General features: G+C 37.5%; 3 protein-coding genes across 3 annotated transcripts in view; 2 read left to right on the plus strand and 1 right to left on the minus strand.

The window, feature by feature from the left end:
• LOC133527446 (CD109 antigen) overlaps nt 1-3226 on the plus strand; it is a 64787-nt gene extending 61561 nt beyond the window's left edge. The window contains exon 32 of the mRNA XM_061864463.1: nt 507-3226. Within this exon, the coding sequence (XP_061720447.1) occupies nt 507-694 (188 nt within the window). The 3' untranslated portion in view covers nt 695-3226. The remainder of the gene's footprint in view (nt 1-506) is intronic.
• A 1360-nt stretch (nt 3227-4586) lies between these two features.
• Nucleotides 4587-5486, minus strand: LOC133527444 (ER membrane protein complex subunit 7). The gene has a single exon (XM_061864460.1). The coding sequence runs from the start codon at nt 5328-5330 to the stop codon at nt 4662-4664; it is 669 nt and encodes a 222-aa protein (XP_061720444.1). The 5' UTR covers nt 5331-5486; the 3' UTR covers nt 4587-4661.
• A 274-nt stretch (nt 5487-5760) lies between these two features.
• On the plus strand, nt 5761-19207 carry LOC133527442 (beta-hexosaminidase subunit beta-like). Its single transcript, XM_061864457.1, has 7 exons — nt 5761-6162; nt 11950-12136; nt 14721-14830; nt 15479-15687; nt 16812-16924; nt 17490-17694; nt 19027-19207. Exons 1-7 carry the CDS (start codon nt 6001-6003, stop codon nt 19190-19192), a joined length of 1152 nt encoding a protein of 383 aa, XP_061720441.1. The 5' UTR covers nt 5761-6000; the 3' UTR covers nt 19193-19207.

The following is a 19207-nucleotide window of genomic DNA, read 5'->3' on the forward strand; positions in this document are numbered from 1 at the left end:
AACACATGCTTCCATGGGACAAGCAAACAATTGTTCAAAACAAAATGTTGGCTCAGAAGACGAAGTGAAAACGCGGCTTTACTTACTACAGAAACATAAATATTTTTCATTTCTCATGCTCTTAAAGAGGGTCATTGTTGTTGTAAAATGGATTTGCTATACTACATCCTGATATTTAATTTCCATTCTATAAATGACGATACTTTTACCTAAAATGGTTAATTGAAAACGGGGGCTGCGGGGTCAAGAAATGCTAGAAAAATAGTCATGTTTAAAAAAAAATACATATTTTAATTTCCTCGTATTCGAAATGAAAAGTAGAGTGTGAAACTCGGGTGAAAGACATAATTGCGGCCTCGGACTATTGGCGCTCGAACGAATTGACTCGGCAGAAGTGAGTGCCTTTCACCCCTTGGTTAACAAACTACTATAGTAACTTATTTGTCTTATTTTGCCTTCCACTACTTGATAAGACCGTACACCAAATAACGAGTGGTCTTTCCCAGAGCGCTACAACGAGACTATCTTCGACGCGCTGCCCACGTACCTACTCAACATCTGCGAGGTGTGCGGCTCCTCGCAGTGCCCCTACTGCTCCGTCTACAACGCGGCGCCCGCCGCCCCCTCCGCCGTCGCTGCGCTGCTGCTCGCGCTGCTCGCCGTGGCGCGCCATCTGTGGGGCACAAACACGTAACACGCATAGGGAATATAGGGACGCGCATCATCTATACTCTGTATCTTTAGGTTACAATGTAAACAAACAATATCAGGTAGTTGTAACATTTATTGGTTAACCAACTAAATACAAAACCGCCCGGATCTGTCACTGAACGACCTGACTTTAACCTGCATTATTCAATCATGTTGTGTTTTCATCTACCCTCAACGGACTTAAGGAGCCATTTGAGGATAGATTTTGTTTATTTTTATTTAAATACCTAAAAATACGGAGTGTAATAATTGACCATTTCTAAACTTTCTTGGAAGGAGATAAGGTTTACTGATGGTTAAGTGTTGTTTTTAGAACATTTCTATTATTTGGAGTGTTTCCACTTAAACGTGATCGACAGTAAATAAAATCCAATATAGTAGTGTTCGGTATGTAAAGGTGAAATGTTATAATTTGATAAATAGATCCCTTTTAGACCTATGAAAGATTTTTGTATGATTAAGCTTGATAACAATGTTTTATAGAGTCTGTGCGGAAAGAGAAGAGTCGTAGAATGTATGAGATCTCTTACATTCCACGACTCTTCTCTTTCCGCACAAACTAGTTTGCAAGGATAAACATTTGTGGTCTACCTCCCCATAAACTATACCATTAATTGCTGATAGGATATATCAGTAAAATTATAGTTTTTTTAAAGAAATGATGTAGCACTACTAAATAGTAGAAAATATCTCATCATGGTATCCATGAATTACTCTGTATGAATAAATACCTAGTTTAGCTCCAGTGAGTTGTCTGCACTCTATGCCTGCATTGACTGAATTTGAATCTCAAATAGTTCATGAATATCTAATAATGTATACTAACTAAACAATACATAGGGACAATTCCGTACAAGTGTTCATATCATCGACAAAGCAGCGCTTGATTTTAGTTTCAGCAATCAAAATCATGTTTTTTTGTATAATTAAAAAAATAGAAATATACGCTCATGTACGGAATTGGCCCTATGACGGATTTGGCAGCATTGATCTTACTTATAAGTTATATTTTCATCTTCCAATTAAACATCGCCAATACCGTACTTATTTTCTTTTCTATGTATAAAATACAATATACACGTTTTGTAATGTGTAAAATTTTATATAAAAAATATAGATTTAGGATTTCAATCATATTGACATATTATTTTGTCATATGTATTGGCAGCTAAATGTACCAAGGCAGTTATTTGAATATGACTATGAACTGCATTTATGACCTTTGATTAATGGTAGTTTATTATAGAATCTCTTTGTTATTGTATAGTTTAGATGATTTTTATTAACCACCGTTTGATGTTAGCTTAACAATATTATGATTTAAATTTGCTTTTGCTGTACTAAACTATGCCTACTGTCTGAAAATATTCCTTTAAAAAAAGACATTTCATTTTCTTTTCTAGTGTACCTGTCTTTGTAGACGTAAAAAATATAGCAACCTGACTATTATCTGACCGTGTCCTATTCATTCCAAAATATTTAGTATTTAGACTAAATCAGACTAGGCTTAGTAATAGGCGGGTCCACACAGAGCGAGCAGCCTCGGGAGGAAATTTCTTCGCGCGGCTAACGCTTGCCTCGCGCGGCCGTTGCTCGACAACTTTTGCCTCACCCGAGCCAATTTGCTCGGCAAGATGTTGCTTTTCTTGTACATCTGTACATACCTGTCAATGTGAATGTTTTTTCATGTCCATCAACATCTTTAACTTTCTCGTTTTTCACACACATTTTAGTTGTAGGTATTCTATTATACTCGTCTTCTGTTATGCCGATGTTCTATTCGTTGGTGCTGTCAGCATTTATTTCCTTCTTTTCATTTAAATTTGTTCATACTTATCTTTATAATATACTGCAACATATCTGAAATGAACATTCTAAAACTTCTAAATTGAGAGAAATAGTTTAAAATGTAGCATAAAATGCAACCTTGCCTTTTGGAAAAAAAAATTATGGCATTACAACCAATTTAATGTATATAATTTTAGACCTTAGTGTGTAAGCTTAGATGTAAGAATTCTTTTATTATTTCCCCTTTGTCATGATGAATGAAAACATTGCAATACTGAATCACATGTCAATAACATTGCCTTGTTAGTTTTGTATGAAAAAAAAAATTAAATCACAAAATATTTTTGTAGAGAATTAAAATTATGGAGTTACGTAGACATAAATTAAGTAGATTGTTTGTGATTATTTATGTAAAATTTCTAATCAAAAGACAATATAAAAAAAGATGAAATGTTATGCAAAGTTGATGTACAAAATGTAATCTCCCGTCCAGGTGTATCTCGTCAAATATAAAATATATTTAATAACATATTATGGAATGAATCTCAAGCTTCATAATGTTACTTAAGTAGTTTCCGTCCAAATTACCAATGACTGATTTTTTATTATTTTTTTATATGTATTTGTGTCTAAGTTGTACAACTTGTACATGGTTAGTAGGAATGAAATCTCAATTTTGACTTCATAGATTTATTTCCAAATAAAAACCTTATGCAAAATATCTAAACATTTGTGTTTATTTAAAATATATCCCTGCAACACTTTCCCCTGGATATTTATTTTGTGTTGTCCCTTTGGTAATCCAAAATAATAAGATCCACAGAATATTTGCCAACAAGAATTATTAAACAGGACTACAAGTCATTATTAAATTCCAAAAAAATAAGGCAAAATATACAAAGGCCAATAGCCGGGTCCACACAGAGCGAGCATACGCGCGAGACAATTTCCTCACGCACAAACTGGCCAGCGCAGACATGCCTCGGCCGAGGCAGCGCGCTCGGGCGAGGAAAACGCACGCGCGGCCTAAGCTGAGGCACGTCTACACTGGTCGGTTTGTGCGTGAGGAAATTGCATTGGATGTACGTGCTTGCTCGCTCGCTCTGTGTGGACCCGCCTAATTACATTTTGCAGCAAGGAAATTAACCTCTGGTATGCTTAGGAGCAGATCTGCTCCATATATATTCAACCAAATCCAACTTAAACATGAAGATGTCATGGTTGCTAAATAAATTGGCAAATTTTTGACAGGTGCATACAAAAAGTTAAAGCTGGGTTCAGACAGGTGTAACATGTAATGTAACAGGAATTTTGCGTGAGGACAGCACTATGAGCATTACATGTAACACTTGTGCTGGATCCATTGACTGTGGTTTTTTATTGTGAATACAAAAGGAGCTCGCAGCTGCACCCATAGATTGATGCTATATTACATGTAATCTTTCATTACACATTACACCCGTCTGTGTACATTGTGTAATCAAATATTGTAATGTCACCAGTTGAGAAGTTCAAATAAATATCAAAGTAAATCAACCACAGCCAAACAAAATGACTAGGTAACCTGAGACCAACTTGGTTTAAAATCAAGTTTGAATAGACAGTTCACTTACAAATGTTTTGCCCAAATGTACAGTTAAAGAATTTAATTTGTGACCCATTTCGTACCTTGCACAATGACAATAGTATGAGGTCTCTGGCGAGTTTCATGTTGTTGTCACTGTGACAAGGTATGAAATGGTACTGAAATTAAATTCCTTGACCGTAAGACCGAGGAAAAGAAGAAACTGCTATCAACATCACAGACAAAAATAACTTGATGTAGTGCTATTCCAAAGACTAACAGATACAACTGGAAATTCTTAATTGTACTATTATTTTAACTGGATCATTGTAAAGTGTAAACTCCATATAATGTCACTAGATATAACAATTCACTCCCTATAATGTCAATATTTGTTGGCTATAGTTGGTTGACTTTAGTGTTAATTTCTCTCTATATAATGAAAAATCGATAGTGTCAAAAAACGTCTAGTCCCTTGAGTGTGACTATGTAGAGTTTACACTGTATTTATAAATAATGGACATTTAAAAATGATTTCTAATTTATTCAGCAAGAAAACTACACAATGATTCATGATAAATTAATTAACTATTTTAGCCTATTGTCTCTTCTTGATCTGCTTAGTCTTAGCAGTAGGTTTCGGGGCACCTCCGCTAAACAAGTTGGTAAACATTTCAGACATCTCAGGCATTTCACCCATCTTCGCCAAATTGCTAATCTGCTTCAAATCTTCTTTAGTCTCCGGATCATTCATCATTTTAGGCAGAACCATGATCAACAGGAGCGGGAGAACCATCATGATCACCATGGGATTGAATAGGAAGTCGGTCAGCCTCCATTGTTCGCGGACTTGGAAATATCTGAATCTGTATAACACTTTCATTCTCAGTGGATATGGCACTTGTATTACTTGTGACGTTTGCACGAAATTGACTTTCCTGGCGCGGTATTTGCCTTTGGAGTTGATTTCAACGCGCAGGGGCTCGTACATGTAGTCCGGATGGACGGCCTCGACGATGTAGGAGCCCGAAGGTACATTGTGTATGATGAAAGAGCCGTCATCGCGAATGAAGCCGATGTACTCGCCTCCGTTGACGTGGATGCGCGTGTCTACCTGCCAGGTGCCCACGTTAGGCTCGTCCGCGGGGAACACTCGCCCTTCGATTACGTATCGGCCGCTCCCGAGCTCTTCTTCGACGGAGTTGGAGACACATATTACAGCCCCTATAGAACACATGAACCCGACAAGCGGTAGCGCCATAAACATTTTGTAGGGATTGATTGGTTACCGGAGACTAAATTATTTGCCCTTGTTTTCTCACTAGTTTGTTGTTCTACGATTTATCATGAATTTTTACTACTAATGCTAATCACAGATAATATCTCTTTGCTAGTGTCAACGTGACGTGACTGTCAATCCTGTTTGACATTCTGTCTGTGTGCTGTAAGATGGCTGTATGTGCCATTTTCCTTGTCCTAAAAAACACGATGACACAAATTGTCTCTGTACCACAGATTCGCGCGATTATTTAAAGTTTTAGGTATTTTAGGTTAGCAACCTTTTGAGCAATACTTTGCATGAACATGGACTAATGCATTGGTGAATCAATCTTAAGGGAAAAAAAACCGGACGTAACCTTTTCCGGGGCTAGCTCTCCGTCTATTTGTACGGTCAACACAGCTTTAAAAAGAGTCCCATATTACGATAAAAATAAATGCTTTAGTAACATTTTCGTCTATGGACAGTTCATAAATGTCAGATTGAAGCGCGATAAAGCGTATTTATCGCGTTATTGTATACATTCCCGTGTTTATAAGCTATTAAACGCATGTTCTGCTTATCTGTTTTGTAATAAGGATGTACAATAACATTCGATTGAATCGTTTCCTCAGTTGAACGTTCGCCTGCCCGCGGGGAGGTATACCACTACACCGCCATGAATTGTATCATATTTTTAAACATATTTGCCGCGTTTTGGGCTCTTGTGATCGCCGAGTCCGTGTATCCGGCTACTAAAGGGGAGGTGTGGCCGAAACCTCAGCACCAAGTGAAAACAAATACGGTTCTTACATTCGACCATAGGCAATTTCAAATTAAGGTAAAAATGTGTTCTTACATTTTTTTTTCATAGTGCAGGCACTGTGCAGTTTAAGAAGAATTTCCTCCCGCGGACGCTCCGGCTGTGGAATGAGCTCTGCCGATGTTTTCCCGAGGGGCTACAGTATGAGTTTCTTAAAAAAAGGAGTGTACAGTTTTTTAAAGGGTCGGCAACGCGCATGTAACATCATCATCATCATCATCATCATTTTTTATTCAATAACAATATTACATTGTGTTTGAAAAATCTTAAATCTAGGCACATGCATACAAAAAATATTTCAAAAACAAACATCATAAAAATAAATATTAAAACTAATTCAAATATATCGCCCGCTCAAATAGGTAGCCCAAAAATAAAAATAAAACATGAATAGTAATTAAAAAAAAAATTGTCATTAAAATATTAGAAGAAAATAAAAAACTAAAAATATCAACAAGTAAGAAGAAAAATTAATCAAATAATATCATTTAAAAATTAATTAAGAAAATAAAAATAAAAATTGTAACATGTCAGAATAAGAAAATAAATTATAAATTAAGAGAAAAAAAAAATGTCACCTAGTAAAATAAATAAAATAAAAAAGTGAACAAGTAAAAAGACAAGAAAAAATTAAATATTATTATGTGAAAATTTCCAAAAAGGCGCAAAAATACAAACATTTATGTCAGCAATTAAAATAAATAAATAAATAAAAATTTAATTCCCTAAGTCATGATAAAATAATTCTTCAATAGTATAAAAACATTTCTGAAGTAAAAACGCACGTAGCTTGATTTTAAAGGTATCGGGGTCACAAATAGATTTGAGCTCAACCGGTAATTTATTAAAAACTTTAACAGCTTGATAGCGAGCACAATATTCTGCTAGTTTAATCTTAGGAGTAAAAGGGCGGTTTAGGTTCTTTGTCCTTGTTGCCAATCTACGCATCCTAGCATCCTCTGTTTCGCTTGTTGTCAGAGATTTGACTAAATCTGTACATAGTATTAAAATGTATAGACTTGGCACAGTAAGAATTTCTAGTTTTTTAAAAAAATCTTTACAGGACACCCACTGGGGTTTCCGCACCATTATTCTAAGTGCTCTTTTTTGAAGTAAGAAAGCCTTTTTTATATTATAATCATAAGTAGCTCCCCAGAATTTTATACTATACCTTAGTTTGGAATCAACTAAGGCATAATATACTGCCTTTAATTGGTCTATCCCGATTAATTCTCTTAGGCTCCTTAAAGCGTAACAGGCGGAACTAATTGATTTATCTATTTGCTCTAGTTCCTGCTTCCAATTAAGAAATTGATCAATATAGACTCCAAGAAATTTTACAACTTCAACAGAACACAAGACCTCATTTTCAAAATCGAGTTCAAGTTTATTGTAGTTCCTGCGATCACTCTTAAACAACATGATGCTTGTTTTATCAGTATTAAGTATTAGGTTGTTTTCTTTGAACCATGCATGGAAAACCGCGAGAGCGGCTCTTATTTTGTTTATTAGGTCATTTTCGTTCTTGGCACTAATAATTGCGTTCGTGTCATCAGCGAATATTACTACTTTCAAATCTGTTAAAGCGGTTTGTATATACTTTATGACATCATTAATGAATATAATAAATAAAATAGGACCTAAAATAGACCCTTGTGGAACGCCTCGTGTTACAGCGGTAATTCTAGACTTAAAAACTCTCTCTTGGTCATTTACTATACTCCTAATCTCAACATACTGTTTTCTATTTTGTAAGTAGTTTCTAAGCAGGTCAAGATTTTTACCTCTAACTCCATAATATTCTAATTTTTGTAAAAGGATCGTGTGGTCTACCGTATCGAAGGCGGAGCTCAGATCCAAGAAAACTCCCGCTACCTTTAATCCGTTGTTAAGGCATTGTACTACGTCGGTAAGTAATGTATCTATAGCGTTCGTTGTGCCGATATTTCTCTGGTAACCAAATTGCCTAGGATCTATTATATTATGCAATCGCAGATGTGTACTGAGTCTTTTTTTGATGATTTTTTCAAACAACTTTGACATCACTGGTAACAGAGAGATAGGTCGGTAGTTTTTAGGGTCACTCTTAGTATTCTTTTTATGAATAGGAAGGATCTTAGCTGTTTTGAGCTGATCAGGAAAACTGCCCAGGTCGTAACACTTATTAAAAAAGTATGCTAACACCCCTGTAGTTGCAGGCGTCCTTAGGCTACGGTGATTGCTTACTATCAGGCGACCAGTATACTTGTTAGCCACCGACGTGGTACAAAACTCAAAGGTTGTCTGGAAAAAATCATCTTTTAGCGATAATGCCACACCTGTTGCTACCTAGTTTTAAACGTGGATTTAATTTCCTTTGTAGGTATTTTTTTTTCTTTTCACCATCCACTGACAATGCGCGCCCCATATAGATTCTGTACCTCAGTATACAAATCTAGTACAAACTTTTAATTTTGTTTCTATAAATCGACTCACGCTTGAACTTCTTATACTTACTTATGTGTTCCAATTAACCTTCCAACTGTTCAAGTATTCCATATGTATAACTGTTTTCTGTATTTTTCTCTAAATTTTAGGCCTAGTGAAATAATAGTCGTTTCAGGTGTAAGGGAGGGGAATACGGTCCATTTCGAAATGCAAAAAAAATGTTTTTGAAGTGAAAACTTCTTTAGCGGCGCTGTGCACATTTTGTGATGGGAAAATAATGTTAAACTCGCGTCAGGCGTCACGTGACCGTCAGATTGAAAATTCGTAAGACGGACACGTGACATAATGATGACTTGCAAACTGAATGTCATCGAAGCCTGGTTACTTTTGAAAAATCGTATCTCATTCAAGTGTGACATTTTATTTTCTTCATAATCAAAGTGCTGTCATAACGGTTAAAGAGGTTTAATCTATATTAATAATTTCGTCAAGGGGTACGGTAGACCCGAATGAAATTATACTCAAATGAAAGAGCGTTAAAAAATAAGAGTTTTGAATCGACTACATATATTGGCAAAATTCGGATTATCGCGTATTTTGCATTTAAAAGTGTTAATTTAATGACAAACACATGACAAAAGGTAGGCCATATTTAATTTGGAAAATGACAGCGACGGGTGCGTTTGGAAATTGTGAACACGTTTGCGACGGCATGTTGGTTGGCATCCAGTGTGTAAGATGCAAAAACTTTTTTTAAAGAATGACTATGTATGTCACTGTTTGTAAATGATGTATAAAGTAAGGCGCGGTAAATAAAATTTTCTATGGGAGGACAACATTTTTAACCGACTTCAAGATTTCAAAAGAGGAGGTTATCAATTCGATTGTATGTTTTTTTTATGTTTGTTACTCCATAACTCCGTCATTTCTGAACCGATTTTTAATATTATTTTTAATATTATATATATACAGATTGGTCCCGTTTTTGTCAAAACTCAGTTTTGATGATGGGATCCATGAGGAATCGAGGGCACTCTTCAAAAGTTCAAATGTGAAAGGCATACATATAGTGATTTTTGTATTTTCTTTAACAAATGAAGCATTTACGTTTTAAAAAGTGACATTTGATGAAGTGGAACTGCTGATGATGATCAGAATGGAACTCTTCAACGACGCATAGTACACGTTTGGCGATTTCTCCTCTTCGCTGTGTTTGTTAAGTAAATTAGATTTTCAAGACAATTTTTTGTCAGGTTCGAGTTCTGACGATGGGGTCCATGAGGAATCGAGTGAACTCTTCAAATATGAAAGGCATACATATAGTGATTTTTGTATTTTCTTTAACAAATCAAGCATTTACATTTAAAAAAGTGACATTTGATGAGGTGGAACTGCTGATGATGATCAGAATGGTACTTCTTCAACGACGCATAGTACACGTTTGGCGATTTGTCCTCTTCGCTGTGTTTATTAAGTAAATTAGATTTTTCAAGACAAATTTTTGTCAGGGTTGAGTTCTGACGATGGGGTCCATGAGGAATCGAGTGAACTTTTCAAATATGAAAGGCATACATATAGTGATTTTTGTATTTTCTTTAACAAATGAAGCATTTACGTTTTAAAAAGTGACATTTGATGAAGTGGAACTGCTGATGATGATCAGAATGGTACTCTTCAACGATACATAGTACACGTTTGGCGATTTGTCCTCTTCGCTGTGTTTGTTAAGCAAATTAGATTTTAAAGGCAAATTTTTGTCAAGTTCGAGTTCTAACGATAGGGTCCATGAGGACTCAAGGGAACTCCTCAAATGTTAAAGGCATATAATATAGTTATCTTAGTCAAGTATTTACATTTGTAGAAATGACATTTGATGAAGTGGAACTGCTGATGATGAACAGAATGGAACTCTTCAATGATGCATAGTTCACGTTTGGCAATTTGTTCTCTTTGCCAAGCAGTTAGGTTTTCAAGGCACATTTTTATATTTCTATCCTATTTCGTTTTTTTAATAATTATCTGGTGCTTTATTTCATGCATGGTGTGAAATAATTTATCTTAAATACAGTTGAATACCCTATTGCGGGTATCTTACCAGTCAACCAATTAGGGCAAATCTGAAATGTGTCAAGGTGGGTGCAGTGGCAAAAAAAACATGTTACCTCCTTTTCGACATAATTAGGCGTAGGACGCTGTCTTTTTAATTTCATTGTATGAAATCTAAAATCAACAATAATCGTTCTTTCACCGGTCTCCCTCATTGAAGTCGATTTTTTTTTCTTAAGAGGCTGTCAATACCTAAAGCGCGCACACTGTCTATTTGTATCGGAGTAAATGAGATAGCACTATCGCATGTTACTGGGCCTGGGCAAGGGAATAATAAGAAAAATATTTAAATAAAAAAAAGTGGATTATTAGTGTAATATTTTACTCAACCACGGTTGAGATATAAATGTTTTGAAATTGTGATTTTAATTGCAGACCCATAAGTCAAAACAATAAAGACATAGAACCGTTTAATTGTGATTTTAAGACCAATCTTTGCAATTATTTTCTATCGAGCCGATTTCGTTCAATCATGTATCAAGTACAACCACGGTCTTTGAAATATAATTAATTATGAACATACATTTTTCTTACTTGACTAAAACAAATAGTCTTTCTTAAAAAACTGTTTAAGTAACATCAATTTCAAGGACATTGGGTGTTGACAGCCTCTTAAACATTATATAGCCGCATTTTTCTACTGACTAACTGAGTGTGCCAGAGTTATTATTTTACCCGAGCAAAGCCGGGTTTTCGTCTAGTTGTTATTATAATTGTGTTGTATAGCAAAGAGTTGTATAGGGACCGTGCGTGTTGGAGGGTCTGCCATCTTGTGGCCAGAATCGGAACCATAAACATGTACATTTACACGTCACGTGTTATCTTGTGCATAGTAGGTTCTGCCATCTTGTGGGCTACATAGGAACAATAAACCTCACATTTACGCCTCGCGGCAAAAATCTGACAGCTCCTGTGCTGCCTCCTACAGTTCATGCACGCTCCCTGTGTCCATGATTGTAGATAGGTACTCAAATTTTTCCTTACCAAAAAGTTAAATAACAGAAAAGAAGCGTGATTGTGTAGGCTGTAGTCCTGCTCACATTTGGTCTATACAAGCTTACACGCGCGTACCGTACGGTCACGTCTGAAAATATCGATACGGACAAAGTACCAAAAATATGTATACACTACCCTAATATATGGGCCATAAGGTCGTATATACATATTTTTGGCACTTCGATCGTGTCGATGTTTTCAGACATAATAATATATAACACTAGTTAGTATTAGATTTGATTCATTCAGGAATTCCATTAAAATCGAATACCACAGGTAATCGGTGTGACCTGCTCGCTCCTCTCCAGCGTCGTCTCGCGCTACTCGCACGTGTTCGCGCGACAGAGCAAGCTCGTGCTCGAGCATGCTCGCCCGCACACGTCATCGAGCAGGCTCGCCGAGCTGCACATCAACCTGACCGCGCCGTGTGAAGACTACCCGCATTACGGCATGGATGAAAGCTGTGGGTATTGTATACGAAAATAAGTGACACAGACATAGTAAGAATACGACGCGCTTTTAGTTGCTACATATAAAGGTGGAGTGAGGCATCAGACATAGTAAGAATAATAATGCATCGAGCTCTTCTTTCGCTTAATGTAACTAAAAAAAAAATATTTTCCAAGTAGGTATTCATTTAATAATAAGTATTTATTTCCAATATTACAATGCGCTTATGAACGTCAAATAAAGCTACGACGGCTCTAACCCTAACCTTACAGTGACCCTATGACCTGAGAAGATTTAAATCCCTCCTAAATTGTAGGAGGGTATGCCTATACGGGACGGACATGAAACTCGGCGGGACACATCTTTTCAAAACATTACATCTTATAATTATCATATAGTAGGGTATTTTTTTATAGAAATTGGATGCACAGATTTCTAATGCAGGACGTTATCATTGCCAAACATCCCTCCCTATCCATGATAATAATCGTTTATTTTATAGTATGCTCGAGAAATGAATTTTTGCTTAACAACCGTTTTGAATTTAGAATCTGAAAGTTCGGTGATATTTTTTCCTTGTATCTCTCTCTAACCCTAACCCCTCATCTGCCCGCTCCTCTTAAGCGTGATTTCGCGCTATTCGCACATGTTCGCGAGCATGCTCGCCCGCACAAGTCAGCGAAGTGTGAAGACAACCCTCATTACGGCATGGATGAAAGCTGGGTATTGCGATTTTCACATATTTTGTTTGTAATTCTCATTTAATTATTATTCTTCCTAGCTCCGTCCTTCGTTCTCCCACGTTCTGCCTATCCTATCCACCTACCTACTTAGTCACGTACGTCATAAGTTCTGTCACAAAGATTTTTACTGATAAAAAAGCTATAGGTGCAGATCCCTTATTAGGGTTCCGTACCAAAAAGGTAAAAAAGGAACCCTTATGGTGCGACTCTGTCCCTCCGTCCGTCTGTCACAACGCTAAATATCTCGAGAACTACTTAAGCTATCGATTTGAACAGTTATGAGCAACGCGAACCTTGACACGTTGAAAGTATTATTTTTATTTTTAATAACTATAGAAAATGCCCAATATGAAGAGGGGGCAAAATTTCAAAGTCTAGTGATAAGGTCAAGTGGGGTATCATTTGAAAGAGCTTAAATTGTACATTCCAAAACATTTTTTTTATTTTTTTTCGGAGTGAAAAAAACTGATTTATTGACGAAAATGTGAAAAAAAATACCATTCCCTCCCCCCCCCCCCTTATCTCCGAAGTTTACCGAAAAAATATTATAACTTTTTTACACAATATTAACATTACTATAAATTTTACAGGAAAAATAATTAATCAGACCTCTATCTGGGTAACTTTTTTTTAATTAACATAAAACATTTCCGAACACTGTTTGCAATTTCACTAACTTGATAACTCATTGCCTATTCTCGGTCTCGGCAAGAATCTCGGCCCATTTTGGCCGAGAGCCGAGACCGAGATCTCGGCTCGATTTTTGGCCGAGAATGCCGAGACCGAGACCGAGACCGAGATCTCGGTCGGACCTTACTAACTTCACGTGTGTTTATTACACTTGAAATGTCTATGACATTACATTAAATATAGCTTTTTCAAATAAATAACTACTTATTTTTGAAATCGGTTCACACGATAGAGAATTATCCTCGAAAAACCAACATACGTGCACATCGCGCAAATTAGTTAGACAATTTGCCGATAGATGGCGCTGTACACAATTATACTTAGTAAAGGTACCTACTTCCGATCAAAAGTCTTTCGCCTTTATAGTTGTACGAGATAATTCAAAGTTTGTACGGAACCCTCGGTGCGCGAGTAAAACGAACTTGACCGGCTTTTTTTTCTTATATAATAGGTATATGGGTAGAAAGCTTATTTAATGCTGAATTACTTACAACGTAATTGAACGCAATGTTCTGTCTAGTCTTGCATAATTCTATGTAATATTCGTTTAGGAAGGTTATTTGTTATTTAAATTATTAGCATAAATACCAAGACACTTAACACGAGGAAAATATAATGCTTTTTTAGGTCAATAAGTTCTTATCGCCATTCAACGCATTTCAATGTGAATTCAATAACATAATACTTATGTTTATTTGCTAAAAGTATTTCATATAGGTACACGTGTAACAAATGAATGGATACTTATAGTTAGTTAGGTACGACATAAAATAAATAATAATAAAATTCATGCCTGTTGCAGTCCTATTTATTAACTGCCATACTGTGTAATTTTTTGAATAAATAAAATAAAAATATGACTACCAGTAGCATAACGGGACAGAATAGGGAGCGTGCATGAACTATAGGAGGCAGCACAGGAGCCGTCAAATTTTTGGCGCGAGGCGTAAATGTGATGTTTATTGTTCCGATGTAGCCCACAAGATGGCAGAACCTACTATGGACAAGAAAACACGTGACGTGTAAATTTACATGTTTATTGTTCCGATTCAGGCCAAAAGATGGCAGACCCTCCAACGCGCACGGTCCCTATACCTATTAAATTCTTCGTGTTTAGCGTTCTGAAATACCTATTGTAATTGATATTGATTCCCAATTTTCCAGATAACCTAACAATATCAGAGGTGTCCACCCTGAAAAGCGATTCCATATGGGGCATTCTGCGAGGGTTGCAGACTGTCCTGCACTCGTTCTATTTCTCAAATGACTACAAGGTAAGATTTTAAAATCAGGTATTACTAACCAAAAGGAGAGCTATAGAGGGTCAGAGAGAGTTAGGTGATGGTAAGATGGGTGTGTGTGTCTGCGCAGGCGGGCGCGATGCATGATCAACGCGCTCACTGAGGTGGAGGGGTGATATATATTCCCCACGAGTCGAGTCCCAGACCGGACGACCGCTGGCGAGGTTGCGGAAGAGTACTTCGGCGTTCCTGGGACCTCGCCCTATAGCACTGAGGCAGCAACAGAGGGGTTTTAGTGGGTAAACCATGGGTCTCATCAGCCTATATGGGAGTCCCAGATAACCATCCCAGGCCCGTCCCGACGCCTGGGTGGTATGCGAAACGCATTTCCCATCTTAAAAAAAATGGTAAGATGGATGCAAATTGCCAATATTAAAGAAAACATGAGATGACAAATATGACCTCGCGTCTCTTTAAAGTCCGGTGAGCTCCATCTTAGGTTCTGTCTTCGAAAATTACATAAACATGCTATTTTCATCTTAGAAACTGGTGACACGCATAAGGGTAATTGACTGATGAGTAAATCATATATATCCTTGATATGTATTATATGATTTACTTATCACACCAGATAAAGTTTTTTTTTGTATAAGGAACTGAGTTAAAACTTATTATTTGTAGAGAATATTAGTAAATGCGACGGAGATATACGACTTCCCTCGTTACTCGCATCGTGGGCTGCTGCTGGACACTTCACGACACTACATCTCGCTGCAAAACATCCTGCTGACGCTAGACGCCATGGAGATGAACAAGATGAACGTCTTCCACTGGCACATTATCGATGACGACAGCTTCCCGTATCAGAGCAAGAAGTTTCCGGAATTGAGGTTAGTAGAAAGTATTCTCCGGTTCTGCCCCCAAATGCAGTTCACTGGCTGTTTCGTTACCTGTGCAGTATTGCGTAAGTATGGTGCCTGCAATACGGCCACATTTAATTTCGCCACAACATTTATTTGTTGACATTGAATAAAATAAAAAAAAACTGTTGATGCAGCCGTTGCTAGGGGATGCACTAGACTGCGTAACGTAACGTTTGATTTTATTCCTCATACATTTTCATACCCCGGGCTTATATACGTATGGTATAAAAGTCCATTCTTAAGGAGCAAAATCCAAAAATGAAGAAAAGTATCATTTGAATTTCGGGCACTATGTACGGTTCATATGACTAGATAGAGTCCCTCCTACCCATCTGAAATCTGCTATACCCTTAATACCCTACCTTTACCTTGGACCACCCCTTCTAAAAATAGTTTGAATCTATGCCATCTATGGTTTGAATCCAGAGAACCTTTCAAAAGGCCCGTACAGAGTGTAATAGAAATAGTGGAGATCCGTTTAGGGGCATATTGAGTATCATATTCTAATTAGGAAAAAGTTAAAAAAAAATGTTTGACCCAAAATAAAACTATGGGGCAGGTCGTCCAAGTCGGCCAACCCTTCATACAAAGGTCAAAAAATTTTCGCGTCAGATATTTATTTCTTCAACTTTTTCTAAGTAGAATACGATACTGAATATGCCCTTTATTTTTTGTTACACATTGTAGACGTGCACTGCACGTGTGCGTTGTAATTTATGATTCCTCATGTTTAAGAGACGTGACACCAATACAACCAATGGGGTTGGCCGGTCGAAGTATTAAACAGATGGCGCCATCATAGCTTGCCCTGTCAATCCCTAGAATTGTATCAAATTCTTGTTTTTTTTTTTTTGGAATTTTGTGACCTGGATTCCAGTACTTTAAGCCAAATCTCATAGAACAAAACTAGAGACAGGGGCAAGCTATGATGGCGCCATCTATGCAAACCTTTGACAGTTGCCAACCACATTGACCACGGGTCAAATTCGCAAACGGTGTGAAGTGTTTTATAAAGGTTCATACATTACAATGCGCATGCATCCGGTGTCCTGCCTTTAGTATTGGACATATTTTAAAAAGTTTTTTTTTAGCGAACATGGAGCGTATTATCCTACAATGGTGTATTCGAAGGCAGACATCGTGCTCGTGTTGAAATATGCCCGTGAGCGCGGCATCCGGGTGGTGCCCGAGTTTGATGTTCCAGGTATTATTGAATATCAGTTTTACTGTTTTATTATCTTCCTGACGACTGATCACCTAAATACGCCAGTTTAAATTTAACTCGGCCAAATTGACAAAAACTTAAACTTAAGGGCTTTTATGTACTTCTTTTATTGTTTTGTGTACTTCTTTAACTTAAACTTAAGGGCTTTTATGTACTTCTTCTTTTATTTCTATGAAAGTAAAGTAAAGTAAAAAAGTAAAAATTGTTTATTTCAAAAAATATTCACTTGGATACACTTTTTACTGACCTTTTACTGACCGGGTGGGTGGGTGGGTGGGTGTGTGTGTGTGTGTGTGTGTGTGTGTGTGTGTGTGTGTGTTTTGCAAACAAGCATACAGCCAATAAATACAGCAAATATTAATTAACGTTTTTAAAAATTTCTAGCAAATTTGGTGGTTGGATTGGATCAACCTACCTAATAAATAAAACTTTTACCACAGAAGTCCTAAACCGTAGACAGAAATGGTTGTTTCTCCTATTGCGAACTTTTCACTTGTCATGTTCGCTGCTTGTCATCGCCTAAAAATAATAATTTATCAAACAGGTCACACCGTGTCTTGGGGGGCATCGCACCCCGAGCTCGTGCTAACGTGCGAAGACCAGTGGAACCAATCCACCACGAGTGCAGCCTTGAACCCCATTCTCAATTCCACGTACGAGCTGCTCGGAGACCTGATCAAAGAAGTGCAGGACTTGTTCCCGGACAAGTACTTCCATGTTGGTGGGGACGAGGTCAATACGAAGTGTTGGTGAGTGCTAAGTAGGTACTTATCATTCATAGTAGTTGTCTTGAAGTGTAATACACGTATGTATACTTACCGAACAACGATCTATGTGCGGTTCGAGTCATGTTTGTATTTGTAGAACGTAGTTAGCTGTATACACTAATATCTTTTTTTTTATACCACAACGGTGACAAACAATCATACGGCCCGCCTGATGTAAGCAGTCACCGTAGGCTATGGATGCCTGCAAATTCCAGAGGTGTTACATGTACGTTGCCGACTCTTTAAGAATATGTACATTCCTTCTTCGAAGAACTTCATACTGTAGCCCTTCGGGAAAACCTCGGCGTAGCTCATTCCACAGCCGGAGCGTCCGCGGCAAGAAGTTTAGCTCTAGGGTGTGAGGATGAACACCCTGCCGCCGGCGAGCGGTACGGGGATAGAAAGCGGCCGTTGGCATCATGTCAAACAATTCTTCGTAGCACAGCCCATCGTACAAACGATAGAACACACACAAGGAGGCAAAGTCTCTCCGTAGACTGAAAGGCTCAATGCCGCTTGTGAGTTTGGGATCGTCGACGATTCGTACAGCATGCCTTTGGACTGATTCGAAGGGCCCAAGCTGGCATCCAGGTCATTCCAGGTACTTCTGACCAAAGGTGACAGCAACACGCCATATGGGACTGACTTTGAGAGTTAATTGTACCGTTGTCGAGAACGTTCTCTCTATTGTATGGGAAATGTTCTCGCTCGAGAATATTTCCCATAGTAAATCGAGAATGTTCGCGAGAATGGCACAACTATAGGTCTGACTTGCGATTTATAAAGCATCAGTCTTTGCCCTGGAGTAAAGTATCGCTTCCCTTTATTGAGCACACCTTTACTCCTTTTCCTCGCTTTAATCCATTGCCACGTCCTTATTGTTATTTATTTAAACTTTATTGCACACTAAAAATTAGTACAAATAGCGGACTTAATGCCTTCTCTTAGGCATTCTCTATCAGTCAACCATAGGGCAAAGCAGAAATTCTGGAATGTGGGTGCAGTGAGAAAAATAATTCAGAAAGCAATTTTTGATAACTCCTCCATGTCGGATGTGCGATGATCGCTTGACCAAGGTGCGGTACGTCTATCTATTAGAGGTTTAGAGCTTTTTTATTGATGCGATTATTATGGCACATCTACTGAGGATGTACTTTCCACAATTGGTCGTTGCATGTCAGTGATTTGAAGTTATCTAACTAAGGAATGAATGCCGCAGTGAAAGTTCCTTAAAATGTTTCTTAACCTCGTATTTCTAACTAGGCGTAGTGTGGCTTTAGGACACACTCGTTAATCTAATTATTTTCTTTCCAGGGAGAATGATTCGACAATTCAGGTGTATCTAAAAGAACACAACATGACAGTCACGGAGTTGTTCCCCATGTTCATCGACAGACTGTTCCGACTGATTGGCAGTAGATCGCAGCCCATCGTGTGGGAGGCAAGTTTACAAACATTAATTTTTCAACTTTTTATATAAGTTGAAAATGCCATC

The sequence above is a fragment of the Cydia pomonella genome, chromosome 18, assembly GCF_033807575.1.
Source record: "Cydia pomonella isolate Wapato2018A chromosome 18, ilCydPomo1, whole genome shotgun sequence".
Lineage (NCBI taxonomy): Eukaryota > Metazoa > Arthropoda > Insecta > Lepidoptera > Tortricidae > Cydia > Cydia pomonella.